Source organism: Aythya marila, assembly GCF_965140915.1.
Source record: "Aythya marila genome assembly, chromosome: 2".
Classification (NCBI taxonomy): domain Eukaryota; kingdom Metazoa; phylum Chordata; class Aves; order Anseriformes; family Anatidae; genus Aythya; species Aythya marila.
The window spans coordinates 40,478,703-40,502,293 of record NC_139043.1 but is presented as its reverse complement, the minus strand read 5'-3'; the positions used below and the strand labels follow the sequence as shown (position 1 = coordinate 40,502,293).

The 23,591-nt window shown below is 45.1% G+C and overlaps 1 protein-coding gene across 1 annotated transcript; it reads right to left on the bottom strand.

Annotated features, from left to right (window-relative positions):
- Positions 1–461: 461 nt before the first annotated feature.
- NR1D2 (nuclear receptor subfamily 1 group D member 2) lies at positions 462–23,591 on the bottom strand. Its single transcript, XM_082753983.1, has 8 exons — positions 23,442–23,591; positions 20,998–21,258; positions 18,921–19,009; positions 17,799–17,943; positions 15,541–16,157; positions 12,015–12,200; positions 7,971–8,181; positions 462–3,508 (listed from the first exon to the last, which is right to left on the bottom strand). The coding sequence occupies exons 1-8, from the start codon at positions 23,455–23,457 to the stop codon at positions 3,312–3,314; spliced, it is 1,722 nt and encodes a 573-aa protein (XP_082610109.1). The 5' UTR covers positions 23,458–23,591; the 3' UTR covers positions 462–3,311.

Genomic DNA, 23,591 nt, shown 5'->3' with positions numbered 1-23,591 from the left:
ATCTCCTAAAACAGTAAACACATCAAGTTAGGAAATCACACTGGGAAAAGAAAACCAAAAAAAAACACCAAGCAGACCTTCACCTTTGTATACTATTTTCCACCCAGTTCTCTCACAACCCATCTTTAAGACTGCCTTTACCTAAAACTAAGCCATGTGTCTTTTTTTCCCAATTACCATGTTCTTGAAATGCCGTGAAGGTGTTTAAATTGCTGTCTATTTTAACGAAGCAACCCCAAAAAGCCCATTAACTGTAGTAAACACAGTGTGTGTGATGCAGTGCAGTAAACCCCACTCGGTCACCTGCACAGACCCATACCAGAGGAGACCAAGGCACGGTCCCCCAGCCACCACGCTCCAGCACGGCCCTGTGACCTTAGAGCAGCTGCTCTGTTCAACTCTGCGCCTTGTCCTCCCCTCCCCGTTTTGTACAGAGAGATGCACAGAACACAGAGACACGGTTTAGCTTGCTGACATAATGCCCATATTTAATCTTTTAAAACAAGAACAAAATCAAGAATAAAATCAAGAATAAAAATTTCATTTAAGTCATACAGTACATTAATCTTTCAGCAATGACCCAATCTACAGTACTCGAATGCCTGGCATGAAGTCTATTATCTCAGCGTTTAACAAGTGTATAACCAGTGACACAGTAAAAGAAGAGCTCACAAGACATGGCTAATACGATGAGTTTAGATTTTCTTCTACGAGTCCAGCGAGGGTTTGTGATACACGGGTCACTTCGAAACAGTACTTTAATCCACTTTTTTGGTTCAGTCAATCTGTTTGGGGCTTTTCTCTGTTACACGAGTTTTTCCATTATGTACAGGAAGATTTATTTCAAATGAAATTGCACAAGTCAGAATATCTATCTATAGGCATACATGGTCAATCTAACTAAAAATTTAATAAGCGGTAATTACTCAGTCCTGGTTATACATTCCTAAAGGCTTAATAATACAGTTTTAAAAGAAAAGAAAACAAAACAGAACACAGTTGTAGGGTGGCAACCTCTGTAAGAAGCCTCCTTCCCTCTGAAAACAACCGAGTGTTTTTACTTTCTGCATTTGAAATGGGGTCTACAAAGAAGTCATTTCAGCTCCTAGATAATGCGAAACATGTGACTGTGTCCTTTCTAAAGTCTGAATGGTTCAATGCGTAATTCAGTGAAGCTCTCATACAAATAATACTGGTAGGATGCAGACTGTTAACAGAAATTAGGACAATATGCCCTGACGGCATATTTGGATAGCAAAACTATGGGTGTTCGGGGGCTAGGATCCAGTGGTTAAAGCAGCTTGAAGCAGGACAACCCTCCCCGCGGTGCAGAGGAGGGGAAAGGGCACACTCCTCTGCTTCAGCCAGGGCTGAAGCTGGGCTGTCCCCAGCTCCCTTCTGGTGGGGCACCTGCCCCTGCCTGCTCTCCACCCTCGGGCAGGACGGCTTACCAGCTTCCAAGGGCAATCCTGCAGACCTGGGGCGACCCGAGACCCTTGGCTCCTGGTGCTGGTGGGCAGGGGAAGGGCTGCGTCTGCTCCTGCTGCGGGGCTGAGGGCTCCCTCGACTTGCTGCTGCTGAGGAGCCCCGCAGCCAGGAGGCTGCCCGGCTGTGGCCGCAGCTGCTGCGCACGTCTGAATGCAGGAACGAACGAACAGGAGATGCCTCTCCATGGAGTAGTGTTACCAAACATGAAAGACCCAGAGGGCTTAACCTCTCGGGTAAGCTAGCTAAACACAAGGGTAGCAGAACATCACCTTCTCACATTAGCAAAACAAACGTCATCAGCTAACACAATTGCTTTGACTTTTTTTAATCTCTTTTGTGGCGTTGGGTCCTGCTACAAATGGAGAAAACCCACAGACAACCGCCTTCCTAGGTGGGAAAGCAGCAGAATCTTAAACCTTAAGGATCTGCTTTGTAATTTGCTACTGGCATAAACAAAATGAGTCCCATTTGTTTGTGTTTTTTGTTTGTTTTTTTTTTAAGAAAAAAATCCAGACCATCCAGTGCACCTTCTCTGCACATACACACGCACACACACACACACACACACTGATGGAGAGCTCCAGAAGAACAGGCATGGGAACCACAAAGCTCAAACTGTGAAGAGACATGGGCAATCTCTCATTTCTATATTAAATTCTCATTTAGCAATGAAGCAGCAAAATGACACGTGGTAAGAAATAAATGGTCACAGAACACACATACACTCAAATGCAACCATGGGTAGGTTTTTAACATTTTTTTCCTCAAAAGCTGTTATTCATCTGATAGTTTCTTTCTGGCTGTGCTGAAGTTTCTGAAGAGCATCTGGTGCTTCTTTAACCATTATCAGAGTGTACGAACCTCAGTGGCCATGGACAATCAACCTCATTAGTGCCACGAACAACCACCTCCACTTGAGATTCTCTACAAAGCCTTTCTAGAAGTTGAATCTGACTCTGCCCCTTTGGTGCCACTCTTTTTTTTTTTTTTTTTTTTTAAATTAACAAACACAGCGTATTAATGCAAATTTGATTTTTTTTTTCTAAAAATTAGAAATGCTCAGATTATTAGTTCAGCAATATGCAAAGTGCATCTATTTGGTTCTTTCCATAGATCGCCTTCTTTCGTAAGTTTAAATTCCTTCACAGTTTAAAATATTGTGAAGAAATTATATGTATACTTTATGTATAGAACTATTTATATACATACACGTATATACACACAACTCTGTACTTTATATAGTCATAAACACCCATTACTTAGCTATTTATAGTATATACACATGGCATGAACACACGCTCTGTGAAGAGTTGGTGCAGGCTGAAATCATTCCATCAGGTTTAATGGAACAACAACAGTGAAACCATGAGTGAGTTATCAAGAGACACAGACACACATATATTAGATAAGGGAAAGACCAATTAAATCAGCTCTTCCATTTTTCCTATTAACACAGGATTGTTCCCCCCATTCCCACCTTCCATATGCTCACACACAGCTATTCTGCGTTCAGTTTACATGAGAGGGCAGTGGTGGTTCTTCTTCCAAGTGAAAGAACAGTCCATATTTACTCAGGCTCGTTGCAACCTCTTCTGCAGAAGTGCAGCACAGCTGGGTCTGGCCATCCTGGAGGACTCCGAATGCCGTGCTGTTGTTAGCTGAAAGCACCTGCTGAAGCGTTATTGCATGGTTATGGAACAGCTATCAATTGCTCACAGTCTGTGAACTCCCTCTCCAACAAGTGGTACAACTGTATAAATACATATTTTAGCACAAAACAGTTTAACACGAGGCAAGTCCGGGTACGAATGAAACCTAAAGGCCTATGGGTGAACTTTAAAGGCCAAGAGTTCTTCAGAGTGCATGTTGTTTAAGGAACGCAAGTCGGGTAACTTCAGAAGAAGTTTTGTGAAAATAGAGGCTTCATTGGGGTGATTTTTCATGATTAAGGTCCTTAATGCACGGATTAGTGTTTCCTGAAGTGCCTCCACAGAATTGACATTTTCTATTCCAGAGCGATCTAAAGAAAAGAAAAGAGGGGGGAGAAGAGAGAAGGAGAAAAAAAAAAGAAAAAAGAGAACTGAACAGATGTAGTTTGCAACATAAAGCCACTGTAAGAATTAATCCATTAGCAAATGAACAATTAAAACACAGATACCAAACACCTTTTCAAACACTATTTAGCAACAGCTCTGTAAAGAATTAAGGTCACCATGCTGAACTGGTGGCATTCAGTCACCTTTCCTGTAATCACTTACCCACCTTTCCAGAAAAGGACAGAAGCATGCACTTAAATGTTTTGCTGAATCATAACTTTCAACACAAAGAAGAGACAAGGAAGGCACTTTGAAGTAGACTTTTCAATTAATTCTCAAGGCAGGACACAGAACCCTAAACTTGTGATTTACCTTTGGTTACGGAAATCCCACTCAGGACAAGTCCTGCTTGTTTTTGCACAATGGGATCCCCAGTGGCAAAGGGAGTACAAGCCTTGACATGAGTGGGCACTATCTCTGAGTGTGTTCTGCAAGCAATGACTAAATGAAACACAATGCACCCAAAAATCCCCAGCAAAAGGAAAAAATTTCAACATCAAGAAAAATAATACATCTTCACATACTGCACTCACCTTGCTTCTGAAGCTTCTCTTTCAAGAAAGCTGTATTTAAGTACATGCCTGTTTTCCTTGGGTGGAAGCAGTAGCTTAAAATGATAAACTTTAAGCAGGATACCTCACCTACTAATCATGCACAGTAGCTGTTTTTTCCAGGCTGTAGCCAGCTGTTCCTAAACTCCATGGAAATTCAGCAGGGCACACACGAGTGACAGACACGAACATAAATGCACTTCGATGCGTACGTGTACTTAACCACTGGGACACAGCATTACAGCAGCTTCCTGGTGTAGCACTGAGTCAGATCACACAGTCAGAGTGGGAATCCCCTGCCTTACGCTGTCAGCACCAATCTGATCAGAGTTCTCAGGTGAAGAGAGTGCACAGAGTCCTCCTGGACTATTTTCGGTGCAGCTCCCTACCATTATGGGAAGAAGTACTATATAATCCACTTAAGGATCCATCTTAAAGCAGTTATCCTTTTTTTTGTTCCTGTAGGAAGATGGTTCCAGAACCTTTTACTCTAACAGTTAGGAACCTCGATTAATGTCAAGACACGATAATTAGCATTCATTCCACTCTTCTGTACAAATTGTCTATTAGGTTTGATAGCTGCTCTTCAAGAGAGAATGTATGAGAATGTAAGCAAAAAGAAACCTCTCTGCCTTTGTTAAGCAAACTATTCCTCTTTCCCCACCTCTGCAAACCCTCTAGCTTTGCTCTGCCCTGAGCAGGGATGATGACATTTGCATCAAGTTTGCCAGGTTGACTTTTCCTCAAGAAATCTGTACAATGACATTAGTGCTTCCTCACCTCAGCAGAGGCAGTCCAGACTTTCCTGGTTGCCTTGGTTGAGTTGTTGTAACCTCCTCAGCTCAATAAATCTAAGTATTTCTTCGCCCTCTCAGTCTATTTCTGGTTGCTCCCAATGGCCAGCTGAAGGTTTCCTTAGTGCTATCCAAATAAGAGAATAATAGAGGGTGTGTATTTTATATTCTACCACAAAGCATCACCCTCAGTTAAAGAGATTATCTGGTCTCTAGACCTGCACAAACCACATTCTTTCAGCTTTGCTTCCATCGCACTTCCTCCTTCTTCAGTGCCAGTGATCTGTCCTGCCACTTCTCCATCTTCAACAATCCCAGCTAACTGAAGCCAGAGGTCAAGCATTCATTTCGTTTTGGAATGGAACCAGTGTAATTCCTCAACACCACCAGAAGCACTTCCATGGCCTCACAAGACCCTGGTTGTTCTTTCCTTGACATTTGACACCAGAACAAGGGTTATATGCAGTTACACTCCTTGCTACTACCATGCTTCTTCACCCTGCTTATTCCGAATGTCCCGCGTAAGAGTAGTTATTCAACCAGCCTCATGCAGAGACGCTTCAGACAAATGTCCTCCCTACCAGCATTATTTAGAGGCTTATGAATGTTCCTTTTTTTCCCTCCACTGACAATTTCATAGACACAGTTTAAGCAAGTTAAAGTCTTTTTAGAGGATTTTTAAATAGCACAGCACAGAATTTTAGTCCGGTTTACTTAATGAGCATTCAACAATCACACATTCCTGTCTGTTTCTGGAAGTGATGTGAATCTTGACTATCATCCTTTTTTTATCTTCTCTTTCTACCTTTCATTCTGAGATGAAGTAGGCATAGATGAAATAGACATCTTAATAGCCTTACTCTTCTACCTTCAGTTCGTCTTCCAGCTACAGCGTCTTCTCCCTTTGTTTGCATCTCCGTGTCGTTTTCTCTAATGCCGTACCCTCAAACTCTTCTTCCTCCTTTAACTGAGCTCTTCCTCCACTTCATGACAAATGACTCCCTGGGTCATGCTTCTCCCTGAGGGGTAGGGTGCAGAGGACCTGCCTTTAGAGATCCGCTTCATCAGCAAGTGCACAGTCCTACAGGTCCCTTCTACTTCTGGCAAGCCCCACACTGCAAGCATCTTCCTCAGGAATACCAGAAGGTTCTTCTTTTTCCCCAAGCTCTGTCAGGGAGCACTTCTCAGGCACACACTCAATTATGAAGATTGCTTGATTACTTGTGGATGTCATGACTGTGGCATTTTGGTTCTATTGCAAGCGACAACGTAAAGTTGTTTCCTTGCATTGTTGTATTCCTTGCATGTTCTGAACTCCCAGTGACAGCCAACGTTACCACTGAGCCTGAATACATGGCACAAACTCAAGCCTGGGCCCAAACATTAAAGACCAATGAAGTTGTGTTTTGTAAAACTCAATAAACATTTTGTGAAGAACTCCAGTGAAGCGGTGATCAGACTCCAGACTGGGTCCCAAGGAAGCTAAGACAGGCAGCACAAATGTCCAAAACCGTAATGTGAAGAAACCTCAGCTGCAACAAGAAGCCTAAATGCCGAACACTTCATCTTTATGTCCTGTTCTGTGGCTCTGACACTGTGGTTGCTGCCTAGAACTGTTCAAGCTAGATACCATTCCTTGGCTAAATTGTACTGAGAACCAGCAACAGCATGGAGCAGTGCTTAAATGGCTGGGGGGAGGGAGAGAGGCTCTGTGCTTGGACACCTAAAAGAGCAGAGAGCACTTACACTCAAAACAGGCAGTACAGACACCATGATATTCTAGGGCCCTGCAGCTGAGCAATGAGAACGGCTGTGGCCTAGTTATGACATTGCACAAGGAGGGAGGAGGCCCAGTTCTCAGTCCTCACTTTGAAGGTTGTCTTCAGTTCTTGTCAATTTATTTTTGGAACAATACATGTAAAGCAGAATCTGGAAAAGCAACCAAACCCGCAGATTTCTGCCCACTACCTGAACATTTTCACTAAAAGACTATGGTACCACACTTCTTTCACGCTGCCTTTCCTTCCAGCTTTGAAGCTTGCAAACTCCCCACCACCCACCGCTCATCACCACCGCTTACAAACTGAAGGGGCTACGGCTGCTGCATCCTCTGCTGCCACATTTCAGTCAGGCCATGCACGATGTTGCTAGACTGAACTGTCCCACCTTGTTTACAGAGGCTTCATGTGCCTACAGCACCATGCCTGCAGTGTCCCTCCCTGATAACAGACATGGGCCTACACCACTCACATTGAAAACCTCTTGGCCAAGAGGTGAACAGCTCCCAGACACTGGCTTGTTGTATAATGGGCACTGCCAGCATTCCTCCAAGCTACCTCTAGAGAGCTCCTTATCCACCAAGCAGGGATTCTGCATCTTGTATTCCAGGCATTATATGCAGAGCTAATGTGCCTAATGTGAGGCTTTAGATAATACTACAGAAGTAGGTGCTTAATCCTTCTTTGAATCCGGGCCAGGGTGTTCTGTATATCCAGGGACTGAAACAAGATACGAGGCTGGTGGAGATGTTAGTGGATTGGCAGACCTTCAGCTGTAAGAAGTCACGATGCACACAAATAGGGCTTTCTTGTTGACATGGGCAGAGATCAAACCGTTGGATTTAGATTTAAGTAAGATAGGCAGAAGGCTTCGATGACCATACTCAGAAGTAAAAATACCACCTTATCCCAAGACTTAGGCTGTTCAAGTCAGGAGCAATTTCATTGATGCTGTCCTGTGAAACTTAGATGAGTCAGGGAAGAGTCAGACAGCTCCTGAATAGCCATTGGGTAACTATGCAATGTATTTTTGAATTCTACAGAAAGCAGAAGGAAAACATAAGCCCCTTGACACATTTTTCCAAAAGACCATATTAGACATAATGGATAAGGAAAAAAGCAAATTATAGGCTGCTAGTAGCGTGAAACCTACTAAATGGGGCTTAGGCTTGAAATAACAAGATACATTGTTTAAAGAGATCTTTTAGTAAAGAAACCATATTCAAAATTTAGCCAAGATGTAAATTACTCTTCTCTCCTTACCAGCAGATACCAGGACAACCGCTGTAAATAAACTCATCTCCTCATCACTAAGTTGCAGGGCATTTAGTTTCTCACTGAATTCAAACATGGAGTTGAGCAGATCACCGGCTCCCATCGAATGCAAGTCGTCCACACTGTACTTCTTTCCACTGAGGAAGGTGACGGTACGCTCCTTTGCATCAAACAAAGATGCAAACCGTACCATCAAAACCTGGTGGAGGAAGAGACAAAAACAAAAAGCAGAGAAACAAAGGTGGATTTCTCAAAAAAAAAAAAAAAAATTAGCTATTTAACATCATTCAAAACTGCCTCATTCTTATTGACTACCGTACAAGCATTCTGTATAGAAACTCCCAGCATGCTGTTGAGTTATAGGAAACAATGCAAGCTCTGCCACAGTAGTATTAGAGAAACGAGCAAAAAACTTAGGGAGTGGATGCAGGAAAGGGGCTATGGAACACAAAAGGGAGGAAAATTAAAATTTAAGCCTCAGACAGCCTGAGCCATGAGCACAATGCCATTCATAAATACGCAAGGAGGACAACTTGCTTAAGCCACTGAACAGCCAAAGGCATACAGAGCATTAGAAGAACTGTTTTCTTGGCCACACTTAGGAGCAGCAAAGTCAAGGTATTGAACCAGATTCTCGTTTGGTGTAAAGTGAAGCAGCTCCATCGGAACAATGCTGATTTACACCACCTGGTGATCTGGCCCACTAGGCATTCTTTGGGAAAGTACCATGCTGCATCACTGTTTCCACAGGAATGTTAATGAGCTCTGGTAGAAAAGAGCCACACATACAGCCTTCAAAAGGCTACAGAAGCGGGGCTTGAAACGGCACCTGGTCTGTAGCTGCAGCTGGGAATACCCCTTTGGTACAAGCACCTGGGCTGGAGCAGTTGACATGTGCTGAACTTACCCCTCTGGGCTGAAATTTCTCTTGTGGTTTCTCAGCCGTATTGTGAAATGTTTCCCTGTGGAATGGCTTGTAAAGTTTCATTTGCTCATGTTCAACAACCTCATTTACATTTTCAAGGTTTAAGTTGCACACAACAGCCTTCTTATTTGGAGAAAGTGAACCAACTGGCACTGGTTAAAACTTCAGACTTGCTGTACCTTCTTGGCATGAGTCATCTCTTCTCACTTACGCTACATAACTGCATTAATTTAAATGATGTTTACTACAGATGAGCGAAGAACTGGGTTTTCAGAAAAGACTAGTGCCTTTGACAAGCTTAAAAAACAGGAGGGTTCAGGGAAAAAAGAAAAGGTTTGAGAATTCAAACACCATTCATGCACATTACGTGACCTGATGCTACATTTAAACAGCCACATGACATGCAGCAATCTTGATGAACGCATGAACACTATATATTATTCACCTTTGTCACCTAAGCTGTTTGTCTTTGGATGACACTTACTACAGGGTAATCCTAGAAACCTAGGCTCTACAGAAGCCCTCAAAAATGCAACAAAAGGAGACTGGAAGTGCAGACAAAGCTGAACTCGTGCATTAGCAGGGACCCACCACTTTATACTCAACTTTCCCATTCAAAACACTACTCCCCTTACTGGAACGGGCTTTAGAAGCACAAATCACTAACTTCGGATAATGGCCAACCAGCATAAATGCTGATCTTCAAAACTGAAGCCCACGAAGCTGTGATGATTTATTATATGGCAAAGACCTCTCTTAGGGATTTCAGCATCACAATTCTAACCCAGGGAAGCACAGTTTAGACTATGGTATAGCACGTGATTAATTTTTCCTGTTTCACCTCAAGCCAGACTCGTACTTGTGCATGCTGAGGACATACCTGATTAACCCTACCACCTGACCATAGCAACACAAGAACATAAAACCCCACAGTCAAGTGTTTGCTCACTTCCCCACCACCTGCAGCCAAATTACCAAGTGAGTCTGTACGTAAATCGAGCCACTAGCCCCGTGGATCTAAGGAGCTTGTTAGCTCTACCGTTAATTACATTTGGGGTGGGAGAGGACCAGCTCAAGGCCAGCTGAGGATCTTACTTCAGGCTCATTGTTGCCCTCCTGAGCTGGCTCCCACACAAAGCCATGCAAATGCAACTACAATATACTGAGCTCCACAGTACTCCCCGTTCTAAGGCGGATTTGTAGCTCACACGTGTGAATATATATATAGCTATGTTGCTTCTGCACCCACACCGAGTCCATGCATCTTCTCATCTTCAAATGAACAAGCACTCCTTGAGTACAAGCTGCTGTTAAGCACAGTGCCAAGACAGCTACACGCCAGTGCCCGAGGGAAACAAAACAGGGTCAGAGGCAGGAGTTTTCTCAGGCTTTTCTATTAACATGCAGATGCTGGGGTATCCTAGTTTAGTTACCCAGAAGACAGAAATGACCTTGTAGACACCAGGCTTTGAAGATGCTTTTGCTTCTACTGAAATGGTTTCATTAATCCTGTAGGTTTTATTCATTGCTCTGCAACATTATCTTTTTGATGTTTTCTCTGTTGCTAAAATGCCACACAGGCCTCTAACTACAGGTACCAGTCCACTAACAGAAATCAGTATTAGTGTTTCTTCTAAATGGGTGAGTAGGGATAAGCGTGCAGCCAGACATTAGTAATTCCCCTGAACATAGAAACCTTTTTATCAGCAGTGCTTGTAACTGGCAAACAGGCATATGAATGAAGGTTTAGAAAAGCTGGAGGTGAAGAAATGCCAAGACAAAACATTTTACTTGCAAAACATGAGGGTTTGGCTTTAACTTATATGACCAGTTAGAGCCTGATTTTCCACCCTCCACCTCCTCTGAGGACACAGGACACTATTCGGCTTTGCAGAGGAGGAACCAACATTTTTGTGCAATGTTTACAGCAATGTAAGAGGCTGAGACTCAAGGAGTAAAAATATTGCCCCTAACTACAGAAGAGTTCTAGATTAAAAGGTCAAGAATAACAGGAAAAAAATACATGAGAACTAAATGGAAATACAGAGAGAAACTGACACACCCCAGACACCAAGTCTTCCGGTATAACTTGTACCTTCCATCCTAACTATTATCCATTTTAGAACTGGGCTGCTTAAAAGACCCAACGCATTACAAGAGAAACGTCTTCAGATCAGGTAAATACAAAATACAAAAGCATTCCTCTTTGAAAGGGCAAGTCAGGTAAACAAGAGCAAAAGCATCAGCAACCCTGCCCTCCCCAGAAAAGCACAGTAACACTGAATACTTTGGGCTCCATCTCATCTCTATGCTTACATTTCACACTTGTATACCTATAAAATGTGCACGATACCTATAAATATACACAAGAGTCTGGAAGAACAATTAGAACCTTAAGTAAAGGTCCCCTCACAAAGGTCACTAATTACAAAGCAGCACCGAGCCCTCTGGCATCATTTCCAATTTACCACCACTAGTGCACATTTATGTCATGACCACTAGTGGGTGAAACCAACCGTGAGGACCTGGTGGGATTAATGTCTACTGTAAACCAGGCTGCAGCTGGTACAGGGGATTTAGAGAGCTGCAGCAGGAGCAGTTAGCTGCCTTGGAGAACGATGGGGGCTTTAGTGATCCCCAGCTGCCACCGCAGGATGGGTGCTCCAGCAAGGGTATGGAACATCGTGGAAGAAGGGAGGACATCCAGAGTGATAAATGCATTCCTCTGCAAAATTGTGAAGTCAATGGATAGCTTTCTAAGCTATCCACCCTTCCAGATGCAGTCTGCTTCTCTCCACGCTAAGCAAAGGTAGCTATCAGAATAACTGCTGCTATATAAAACCAAGAAGCTCCTCGTTAGTCATTTATTAATGCCCAGGGAAGCAGGAACAGTAGGAGGGCTGAGTACTTTTTGTCTAGTTGGAAAAGAGACAGCTCACCAATACCTGACCAAGCAGCACTGGACACCACCAGCTTAAGGAAAGCTCAGAGCTGGCATCCGTGAACAAACTGGTGCTACCCAACCCAGCTCTATTGATTTTTGTTCTCAGGGGGGTCAAACTGACATACAGCTTGTCAAGTCGGCAATACACACACAGTGGTCTCACCTCGAAGGTCCCAGCCTTCAGAAGATTAACCTGGTCATGTTGGGAGAGATCTCGGAAACCCGGGATGCGCTTGGCGAACTCCACCACTTCCTTCACTGCAGGGGTAAAACTCAGGGAAAACTCTTCCCAGACTTCATGGCCAGACTTGTTTGGGTCCACGTGGGGAGTCTTACTCATCGGGCAGACCTAATATTTACAAAACATACACAGAAAACAACTCATAGATATAATTCCAAATATTGACAAACAGTTGAAAGAAGCAGGTCTGTTCTTCAATAAAGTTTTGCAACAGCGCACAGAGGAGAAAAAAAACATAGTATTTCTCAGTCAGCCCCCTAAACAACCAGATTTTTCCCTCCACCTCCCTTTAAAAAAAAAGGAAAGCAATCAAAAAATGTCCATTAGCAGTCTGTTTCTAAACACTGTTCATGGTGAAAGACTTGAGAGAATACATGTTATTCTTCCCTGACCTCTCACATTCCTGACACCTGGATTTCTCTTACTCGCATTATCACTGTCATCTCACCATTAATCATGATTTCAAAATCGATTGTAATCTCACAATCACTACTACATGTATTCTCAAAGATCCTTCTTGCTTTGCACGCACCTTAAGTAATTCAGCCAAGGTGACAAAGATGTCAACACCAGAGCAAGGAACCGAGCCTTGGTTTACTGAGTCACAGGCTTACACCCTTATTACTGACGAGTCTTCCTATCCTAAATGTTTGCTTTTACTCCTATCACCAAGGTAGGACCCAGGAACTCGTATTCCAGTTTTGCTCAATCACAGAAAGATAAAATGTTCTCTCTTTTAAGCAAACTTACAGAAACTTTTCATAAGGAAGTCTGAATCCATTTAATGAGATCAAGACACATTTGTCAAGGCTGACTGCCAGGAAATTCCCTGCATAAAACTCAGCCACGTGTTCTGAGAGACTTTCAGTTCTGCTTCATAAAACTTACATCTTTTAATGAAATTTAACCATTTTAATGTTTATTTCACCTGTCATCGAGGACAATAATTCCTTCAAGCGCTCTTCAAAAAGTATATTAAATGGTCTACGAAACCCTACGTAATGTCAGTAAAGCAAACAAAAAGCAATTAAATAAATTAATAATTCCACAGAGCTATACTGCTTTTGCAGGGCGTCTTGAATCTGTTAACGATCTAGCAATTTTTTGCTTGTAATGTCCTGAGATCCACTACAAGAGCATACTCAATGTGGGTATGTGTGTGTATTTGGTAGCAGAGAGGGAAAACAAGATAATCAGATATTTCTGTGTTTTCCCCCCACCACGTATCAGCTATTAACTGGGCATTCAACATGCAGAAAGCTCTCATCTTTTAAGAATCAAGAGAACTGCAGATTTTTTGGTTCACTTGTGAATCAGAACGGCATTTTGTGTTTCCGAGGACAACCCCCAAAACCAAATCATTACCTCTGGGCTGGAAGAGGACCTTTTCCTTAAGCTTAAAATCATTCCAAATCAAAACAAAATGCTTTTCATTTGGCAATATTTCTGACAGAAGGAAAGGTCTAGGCACCACTGCCGAGGTTCATGCAGGAATTGTTAAAAACACAGTACTCTAAAAATAAGGAATCTCTGGTTCAGCATCCCACTGTGGACCTGACACAAAAAACACCTCAGCTTCTCCTCCTATGGCTGTTCATCCTAACCCTCATGGCAAATGGTCCTGAGGGGAAGCTGACGCTTTTCCCCCCACCGTGTGCTATGTCCACATTCTCTTGAGAGATCTCTGCCCAGGAGTCGTTCCTATGGAAGTTTTTGGCTCTCTTCGGGGAACCTGTATCAGGAACGACTGCAAGCAGTACGTTTCTAGGTGTGCATGTCCGGGTGTCATTGAGCAAAAAACCAACCAACCAAAATAAAAATCGCCAACCCCCTGAACATCTGCCTCTGCACTGGTTCATAGTCTAGTTACACTCCCCGACTCCTTTTGGTCAGATCCTGCTCGCCGTGAATTCTCTGGCAAAACTCTCCTTAATGTCAGGGCTGCAGCGGGGGCCTGCAGTTCTCTGTTTGATTTGGTTTTGTTTCCTCATTGCCGGCTACGTTAAAGCTCCCTGCAGCTGCTACAGGCAGGTCAAACTGACTGGTTGGGTCTCTGCAGGCACAGCCACTCCCTGCCCGCCCATGCTGACAGGTTTAACCTCTGCTTCTCAGGAGTGCCAAGAATGCTGTCACAATGACTCCACATACTTTCCCTGCAAGGAAGAAAGGTTGGGAATGATTACTATTTGCCACTCTGGAGTGCCCTGAGTCTGCAATTAGAGGTCAGAGCCTGCTAGGGATGGCATGACCCACATATGCCACAGTCCGAGAAACACTGAAATCCCGCCTCAAAACAAACAACCTTCAGGACGTGGAGATTTTTCAGAGGCCTGCAAGAACCTCTGAGGAACCTTTATAAACTAGGAAGACGAAAAACAAGGGGAGCTCAACCCCTTCAGAAAGGTCAGGGGCTTGCAGTTCTCGACAGTAAGACAGGATGAGGACAAGGATGTTATGTTCCCTCATCCCAGGCAGTCCCAATGATAAAAAGAAGGACAATCTATTTTAAGGGGCTTACAGAACTGCCTGCCTGAATGGCAGGGAAACAGCAGGTGCAAGGCAAAGGGGAGGGACCTTTGTTAAGGAAAGAGGAAGAAAAAATATGCAAGAAACTAGGAAGCATCTCTGTTAATGCAGTGAAAAAATGGTCTGGCTAAGTTGTCTAGGATACCTAGAAGTGTCTTCAGACCCTCACTTGTGCAAGCACTATAGAAAAAACCTTGAACTTCTCTCAACTGGTTTAGCAGTGCATTTTCCTTCTGTCTCTGTTCAGATTTGAAGATGTTCTACATGAGAAGGATGCTTAGCCAAGTTCAATGGGTCCCCCATCGAACCTCTATTTTACACGGCCTGTAACAAAATAAACCTACACCCGTTATGAATAAATAAAATACAGCCTACACAAGAAGAGAGATTTGAGAACACATTAGCAAGGCATCCAACTGGATTGACTTCAAATCCTAGCCCTGAGCTTTCACTCCAGGAATTTGTTTTGAATATCTTTTAAGGAAAATATAGCACACCTGACTGTGTAGATTATTTTAAAATGAAGTCTTCAAAAGGATTCAGTGAAGACAGGAATTTGTAAACTCATAACATCCCTTTTCATTTCTAAATCAAGAAAAGAAACGGAGCTTTCTTCAACCAATGCCCTTTGAGATTAGTCTATTTTATAATTGTCTAGAAACTGATCCAAGAAGCTCCATCGCCTGTATGATTTCAGATCCTACACACAACTCAAGCCATTACTCGCCCTCATCACAACTTGTGCTGTCAAACTTGTACTGCTATGTTAAGTTTCAGCAGCTGTGCCAATTGTATGGAGCTTCGCAATCCGAAGGTGCACAGCTCAATCCATTAAGTATTAACGGTTTAAAAAACCAACCCAACAGAAGCCCACACCTCTGGCTAAGCCTTTCACCCCATCAAACAATTGATATCAATATACCAGATGCATTCTTCCTCCAGTGCTGCAAGAGTAAGTGGTATTCCTGTTTGGAGAAAAGACATCTTCTGGGATCCTATCACACAGCCTCTGAGTGTAACCGTTGCTGAAGTTCATACAGTGGCCATTTGTGAAACATACGGCGTGCCCGCTTGGGTAATGCATCGTGCTTCTCCCTTTGTACTGTCCGCCAAGGTGCTGCTCACTTTCAGGGTACTGAGGGCCGCTGAGCCCACTAACACAGTGCTCACTGCTCATCATATATTGTTCGGCGTTCTTTGACACTCTCTCCCCACCCTGGGACTGCATCATCTCTGCTGGGTTTTGGGACTGCTCCTGGTTGTACATGAAGGTATCTTTGTGGGCCCTAGTGACCATACCAATCACTTCTTCCTTAGCCATGTCAGAGCTAGGAGGGGGAGAGGGGCTTTTGAGGGTTTCCCGCTCTTGCTTGGGTTTAGAGGAAAGCTCTTCTTGAGGTGTTTGATCTTGATGTTCTGCTAATGCTTCATTGGGTAAGTGGCCGCTGAACTGACTGTTCATCATGGTTTTCATGGCACTCTGCATCTCAATCAGCATCCTCTGCTTCTCGCGTTTAGGAATGCGGCCAAATCGAACAGCTACCAAGGAGGAGAAATAAAAAGTTAAAGTCAATCCTGGAAGCATTAGAGCAGGCACAGACATCAAACCAGAACAAAAAAACAGCGTGAACATGCACAAAATACACATCCCGACCAACAACCTTGCTTGAGGGCTTTTACTGCTTTCAGCAGCGCTGCTGCAGGGGTATTACCACTTAAGTCAAAGAGTTTCCTGGGCACAGGATAGGCATGAGATATGACCTATATGATGCCGTTTACATACAAAGAAAAGGCAGCTATAAAGCACATAAACACTGAAGTCCTTCCCCCTTCTTCTACAAATTTAGCTATGGACTATACACACAGTTGAGTCAGTTAATTAAGTGGCAGGCTTTGAGGTTGGATCAATTAAATCAGCACAACTTTGTGTGCTGACAATTAGCTCTATTTAAACACAGTTCATATCATATTTGTACACAAGTTCTGCAAGACAGCTCCTCGTGGACCAATTATGTAACTTGCCAAAACAGTGGAGAGAATCAATGCTGAATGAAGCTTACCTTGGCAAACTTTCCTGATAACTTTGCCTTGACAAAGACATTTTCTGCTGGCAAAGGGATGGGCATCATTGTGGCTGCAGCACTTTTGACCCTGTCCTGGGGAATCTGCACCTGCCTCTACCACCCCGTCCAACCACAGCCTTACAAGGGCTTGCAACCAGTTTCGACTGATGTAATTATGTTCATGCAGTAGTCCATCATTAATGTAACTAAATCTCTTTCATTAAAGCAGGTGCAACCTTGTGCGCAAACAAGCGCCTAGGGGATGAAATAACTCCTATGCACGACAAGAACTCAGAACAATTATTTAAAATAAGTTTTAACACCCCACCCACAGAATTATTAGCAGCCCAAGATTCCTAGTTCTTGTGAAATAAAAACCCAGAGAAAATTAAAAAGTGAAACAGAAGGAAGAGTTGTGTTTTGTGACAGTGAGTTGTAGCAGACTAAAAGCTACACTTTCAGCGCTACATTTAAAAAGTCACAAGGATTAGATAGTCAGCAACGTGACCACTCAGCTCAGCATTATTCCCTTCCTCCCTGCTCCCTCAAGAAAACAAAACAACAAAAAAAAAAAAGACAAAAAAACAAAACCATGATGATATACACATGCTCCGTGCACCCAAAACTAACCCATTTGGCTCCATAATGGTTAAGTCTAAGGCTATCCCAACTGCATAAAATCCAGTGAGCCTGATCCAACTCATATTAAAAAGCTGTTCTGTTCAATTCAACAAGAAACAGCCCTGGCAGAATTCCCTTTTACTGAAAAAACAACAGCAACAAAGAATCTTGTCTGGATTCAGGAAGGAACCACTTCAAATATTAACTGAGTAAAACAAGATCAAGACTCCTGTTCCATCTATGCCCCTAACAGACCACTGCAGTGCACCACACCCTATCAACCTCCAGGCAAGGGAGGACGGTTCCTTGGCCAGCATTATGGTACCAGTTCGGGACAGACACAGGGCAAGGTGGCAAGCTGATCTAAACGCATTCTGACAGGGAATCTGGCCCTGACAATAGGGTCAGCTGTGTTTTCTGTCATTAAGACCCTCAGCAATGGGTTTTGTGGTGGGCAGCAGATTCACTCGCAGAGGATCGCTGCGCAGGAACATACCATCTCTTGACATTCCAACAGACAGACATTTTTTGAAACGACACTGCTGGCACCGGTTCCTATTCATTCTCATTATAGAGCAGTTGTTATTCTTCAAGCACTTCTTATACTGGATGTTTTGCTGAATGCTTCTTCTGAAGAAACCCTGTAAACAAACAACAAAACCCCCGCAACTATTATTACAGCACATATCAAATCCTCCTGTCAAGATTCACCCCTCTGAAAGGACGGAGAATTTCACCTCATCTCACTGTCTGCTTCAGGCCAACAGCCTGGAGTGATTTTAAAGAACTTGCTGCTCCTCGTGACTTACTTCCCCTCAGCCTGTGATCTGCATATAAAGCAATCTAGTTACGACTTCTAACTACAGAAGATGCTAAGTTCCTCCCTGCATAGTCAGCACCTAAGAGCACGGTATCTCCTGTATTATTTTCATCGCTGTACTGACAGTTTGTGAGATACTTCCTCAGCCTCCTAACGACATTCGCTGCAAAGGTGAAAGCCAAAATCAGATATTTTGACTTCAGCCTCCGTAGTTTGGCAACAAAACCATCCTCTTGCACCATATGATTTTCAAAGGTGGATCTTCCACACAACCTATGAATTGACAAACTCCTTCACAGAACATAGTATCTGCAGTGCTACAGTATCTGAAAATACACATCTACTGATGCATGAACATACATGCATCCTTTTTTTTTTTTTCCCGCCATGGTGAAGAATTGCTCTTCCAAAGCTGTTTTGTTCTGTGTCCCATCCCAGGTTACAACTCACACCCACCACCTCCTAATGCAGATAACATTTGCATATCTTGCGCACCGTGGTCCTTACCACCTCTGTCTCCAGTTTCTGCTCCCTGCCATGCACTCCAGGTCAGGCAGGATTGGAAAAAGGGAAAGGACAGAAAGTACTACCCTTTGGAAAATGCTGCATATCATTAACTAGTTTGCCTTTTCCTACAGCTTGTACTCTGTCTGAAAATTCTCAGATTTTTAACAGAGAATCATACCAATATATATATGCGAGTATATACATATTTTTGTCAGCAGTATCACCATTTTTCCCTCAAAGAAAGAACTAGGGCATTTCGCCAGCAGGAAGGTGAGCAGAAATATACCTCACCTTGCAGCCCTCGCAGGCGTGAACACCATAATGAAATCCTGAAGCGACATCGCCGCAGACTTTGCAGAGAAGAACCATTCCATTGAATTCTAGAATCAGAACAACAACAAAAAAAGTCGAGGATGTAGAAAATCAGTAACAACTGCGGGAACACGGTTCCAGCTTTTTAAAACCTAGTCTAAAAACAAAATATGTCAGGTCAGTCCAACATACAAAAAAGTACAGCAAGGGGACAGAAAACAAGGGTGTACAAAAACCTTGAACAGTTCAGAAGGTACCAGTGAATAGGAGGGGAGGAAAAAAAAAAAAAGAAAAAAAACACGAAGCACTCAACAGAATAAGGAGAAAACATGTATTCATTGGACTTTCAATCACAGTAGCACTGTACTCATTTGTAGAAAACGAGCCTGCTTACATTTACGCATTTTTAAAAGGATCATTTAGGTAACTAGGCCACCAAAGTTTCAGCTCAATCTGTCTTTGCATCAGGACAAGGAAGCCCACATAATGGCTGCAGTTTCCTCAACTGAAAACAGACATCTTTTCTTACACACTTCAGCTTGAAAATACCTCCTCAGCTCTGTAAATACGCTCATAGCTTAGGTTTTTGAAGTTTCTTCCTGCCCAGTTTTATTTCAGTTTATCAATAAAGAACTCCTGCAAATCCTCGGCACTGGCCTAACGCTGGTTTTACTAAGCAAATGGGAATTTTACCAATGACTTCAGAAACCACAAAGTTACCTTAGCACTGAGTAACAGACACAGCTGGAATTACTCCAGCAGAACCATGTTCTACCAGAAGAGCAAATTTCTTTGACATTTGGGTTTCATTTGTAAAGTTTTTTTTTTTTTTTTTTTTTTTTTTAAGTTTTGAAAGAGAACCAAACCACAAAATTTCCATATTTTACAGAACTTGTATTGAGCTAAAACGTTATCTATCCACACACCTCTACAGTCTACAGCAGGTTTTGTCTTCAGAAACCTCCTCTGTCAATACCATAAACCTAGCTGCTAGCAAATTTAAGAGCAAGTAAAGTTTCTTACTAAGGAATTAGAGTAGTAACACTTTGAAGAGAAAAAAAAAAAGATAATTTTGACAGATTTTTATGGTAGAACTGTTAGATAGTAATTCTTGTTTTGTAACAATTCAAAGTGATAAAACAATTCTGCCAATTAAAAGAATCCAGCCTTCAAAAAACCAGCTGATTGTTGAAATACTCATTCCAGAACTTAGCATGATGCCTGCCCTTCTAAAACTCTTCAAATGTATTTCCTTATTGTGGTCTTCTGTGAGTATCAGAAAAAGCACGAAGCAAATATAGCAGGAGCTAATTGTTAAACGCATTTTAAAAGGCTATGCTTTAGTCCCAACTTATGATTACTTTGCTTTAACATCCACAGTTTAAGACCTAGGATCAGACACACACACACATATATATATTATATATATATGTGTGTGTGTGTATATATATATATATCTACACACATACACACACACGTACACACACAGGTCCAAGCAGCAGCTATGTAGGTATAACTTAACATTTTGGTAATTTATTTTGTTCCTCAAGAAATCTGGGGGTAGGGGGGAAGGAAGGTAAGTGGGCAAAGGAGGGAGTATTAAAAAAAAAAAAAAAACAAAAAAAAAACAGACAAGCTAGATTTGCAAACCAGTTCCATAAATACTCCTTAAGGCAGTTTCTGATCACTATTATCACTGCATTATTCAAAGCACTTCAAGATTATAGAAGATTAATTCATCATATCTTTGTAACTGAGGGTTTGATTCTTATTAAAGATCAGTTTTCATTAGTGAAGACCTGAGATATAGCAGGACCGTATTTCTGGACTGTTTGAAGCTAGCAGCAACGAGACCCCCATCTACGAGCATCTGTATGGTAGTATCATACCATATGTGTTGTCAGCAATGTAACACAAAAATAAAAAAACAACTAGGCTTTGCTACACGCCAGCAAAGGAAGGCACAGGGAGGACCTGCTTGTAACACACACATAGCTCCAGACTGTCGGGATGTGAAGGGGAAACTGGCAGTTTCACCAAGAGGCACCAAACATACTTGTGACTCCGTTATGGCCTTTTGTCAAGCCAGCAACACCCGACTGGCTTGGTTTAACAGTCTCCTCCAGCCGGTCGCTCTTTGGTGCCCCGTCAGAGCCCTCGCTGCTCCGGCCATTGCAGCTGCTTTCTGAGGAGGAGCTGTTCGGAGAAGATGGTACAGGCGAGGAGGATGACTGGAAACCGCTGTCTGAGCTCTCGCTGTGACATGAGGCTGGGCTAGATGCCGAGCTTGAAGAGCTGATGTAAGCTATCACACCCCCTAAGGCAAGAAAAAAAAGGCGGCATGTAGTGACATAACGAGCAGGCATGCACCACGGCCATGTGAGCCACGCCATGACCCAGCACCGCCAGACCCGGCTCTCACGTGTTCCTGGATGCTCTCCTTCCCTGCCCTCCCTCGCGCTCGTGTCTCCCCATCAGCCCGCAGCGGGTGACCTCCCCGCCTGCCCCAGCCGCCTCTCTCCCCTTATCAGCTGCCTTCAGTCGGCGCCGCGACCGCACGCAGCCACGGCACCCGAAAACAGAGCAGAAAGGCACAGTGCAGGGAGGGCTTCCCCAGCAGCCCCCTGAGCAGACCTTGTCAGAGCACAGGCAAAGGCCAGGGAAGAGACAGGACCTCAGCGCTGCGAGGTCAGGACAGGTGAGGGACAGAAATAGGGCAGAGCACAAGGCTCCACGCAGGCTACAAGCTGCAGGCACGGAAAGGAAGGGCTGGGAGGTGCTCCCGATGCAGAAGGGAAGCAAGCTATGGAAAGAAGTAGCGCTGCAGCATGGTTAGCCTATTAAATGCCATTTGTCCTGTGGCAAGCCTTTGTAGCACTTCGAGCAGCAGCCAAGCTCCGATGGCCAGGCTGCTATTTGCAAGACATGGCAGGGCAGAGACCGCTTGCAATCTGACACACTCAAGGATCCTTCAGATGAAACAGCTTTTTGTCCTCAGGCAGATACGGGAGCAGCCGCGGCTTTTCGCAGCCCCCTTTTCCTTGCTTTATAAGCGAGAGGAATTGCTCTCACTTCATTTCGAGCCCGTCCCTGCGACTCGCTATTTCCAAAGCCAGTAGGAAAGCCCTCGACATTTCGCAGGCAGGGGTCCGACAGCAGCCTCGTCACACCGGGATTCCCCAGGCCAGCAGGCATTACGGGCCGTGAGGGCAGCCACGGGCTGGCTTCCTTCACGGGTCAGCGGCGTTTGTGCCAGCGGAGCCCTCACCGAGCATCCACCTCGTGTGGCAGCTCCGGCATTGCCCCCTCACAGCCAAAGGCTGATGGGCCCTGGGGGTGCCACACAACCTGCTCCTGCGGGCAGAAATTTTGAGTTCTGCGACAAATTTTGGAGTTTGAATCACCCGCAGTGGTGCTCCCAGCATTTCTGCACCAGCTCTCCCGGCCTTGTGGTTTGTATCACCGGGGAAGCCCCACGGCAGAGGTCAGCCCCGGCACACGCCCGTGTGCTCGGCTGCTCCTCGCCCCTCCGCCCTCACCCCTCCGTGGGGTTTTTTATCCCCATTCCTAAGGAAAAGGCTCCGCTGCCAGCCGCCGGGGCAAAGCTCAGAGTCCGCCGTGCCGTGCTGCCGGCAGGCGCCACCCTGCTCCGGGCGGGTCTGCAATATTTGGGGGATTTCGGAACCCTGGTTTGTGTGTCCCCAAATAAAAAACCCAACGGCTTAGCGCGGCCAGCCGTTACTCGGCCGTTCCCTGAGGGGCCGCCTGACAGCAGCACCTGAGGGGGCCCCTCGCTCATCACCCCCCGTTTTTTAAAAAAAAAAAAATCATAAAGAACGCATTGATTTTATTTATTCCATCAAAAACGCTGGCTTTCCACCGACCCAACCAGCGGCGCGGCGCGGGGCCGGTGCTGGCCCTGCCCGGCCCCGTTACACAACGCCGTTACACAACGCCCCCCCCCCCCCCCCCTCCTCCTCCTCCTCCTCCTCCTCCTCCTCCTCCTCCTCCTCCTCCTGCCCCCCCCTCCCCAACCGGCACCGGGCCGGGCCACGTGAGGGGCGCGCGCACACGGCCGCGCGCGTGCGCCCCCCCCTCCCTCCCGTTCCCCAACGGCCGCCGCCCTCCGCGCCAACGGTCACCTCCCTCCCCCCCCCCCCCCATATGTAGGTCAGGGCAGAGCCGCGCGGCCGCCCTCACGTGTCCCCGCCGCCCGCCGCCCCGCGCCGCCGCCCCGCGCCGCCGCCGCCGATTATGCAAGGCTGCGCGTCACGGCGCGGCGCGGCCAATCAGCGGGCGCGCCGCGCGGAACGTAAACACAGCGCGCACATGGCCCCGCCGCGCCGGACATGTGAGCCGCCCGCACGGCGCCGCGGGGGCGCGCACAGGGGAAGGGGAAAGGCGAAAACGAAAAGGGGGGGGGGGGGGGGGACGCGCGCTGCACCGTGCACCGTGCACCCACCGCGCACCCGCCGCACCACACCGCGCTGCGCCGCTTACCCGCGCTGACTTCCATGGCGGCGCCCCGCTCTGTCCTGCCCTGCTTCCCCTCCCGGCCGTGTCTCCGCGCCCAGCTGCCCGGAGCGGTGCCGGCTGCTGTCAGCGCGGCGCCCGCTCTGCCGCCCGCCCGCCCCTCCACAACAAAAGCCA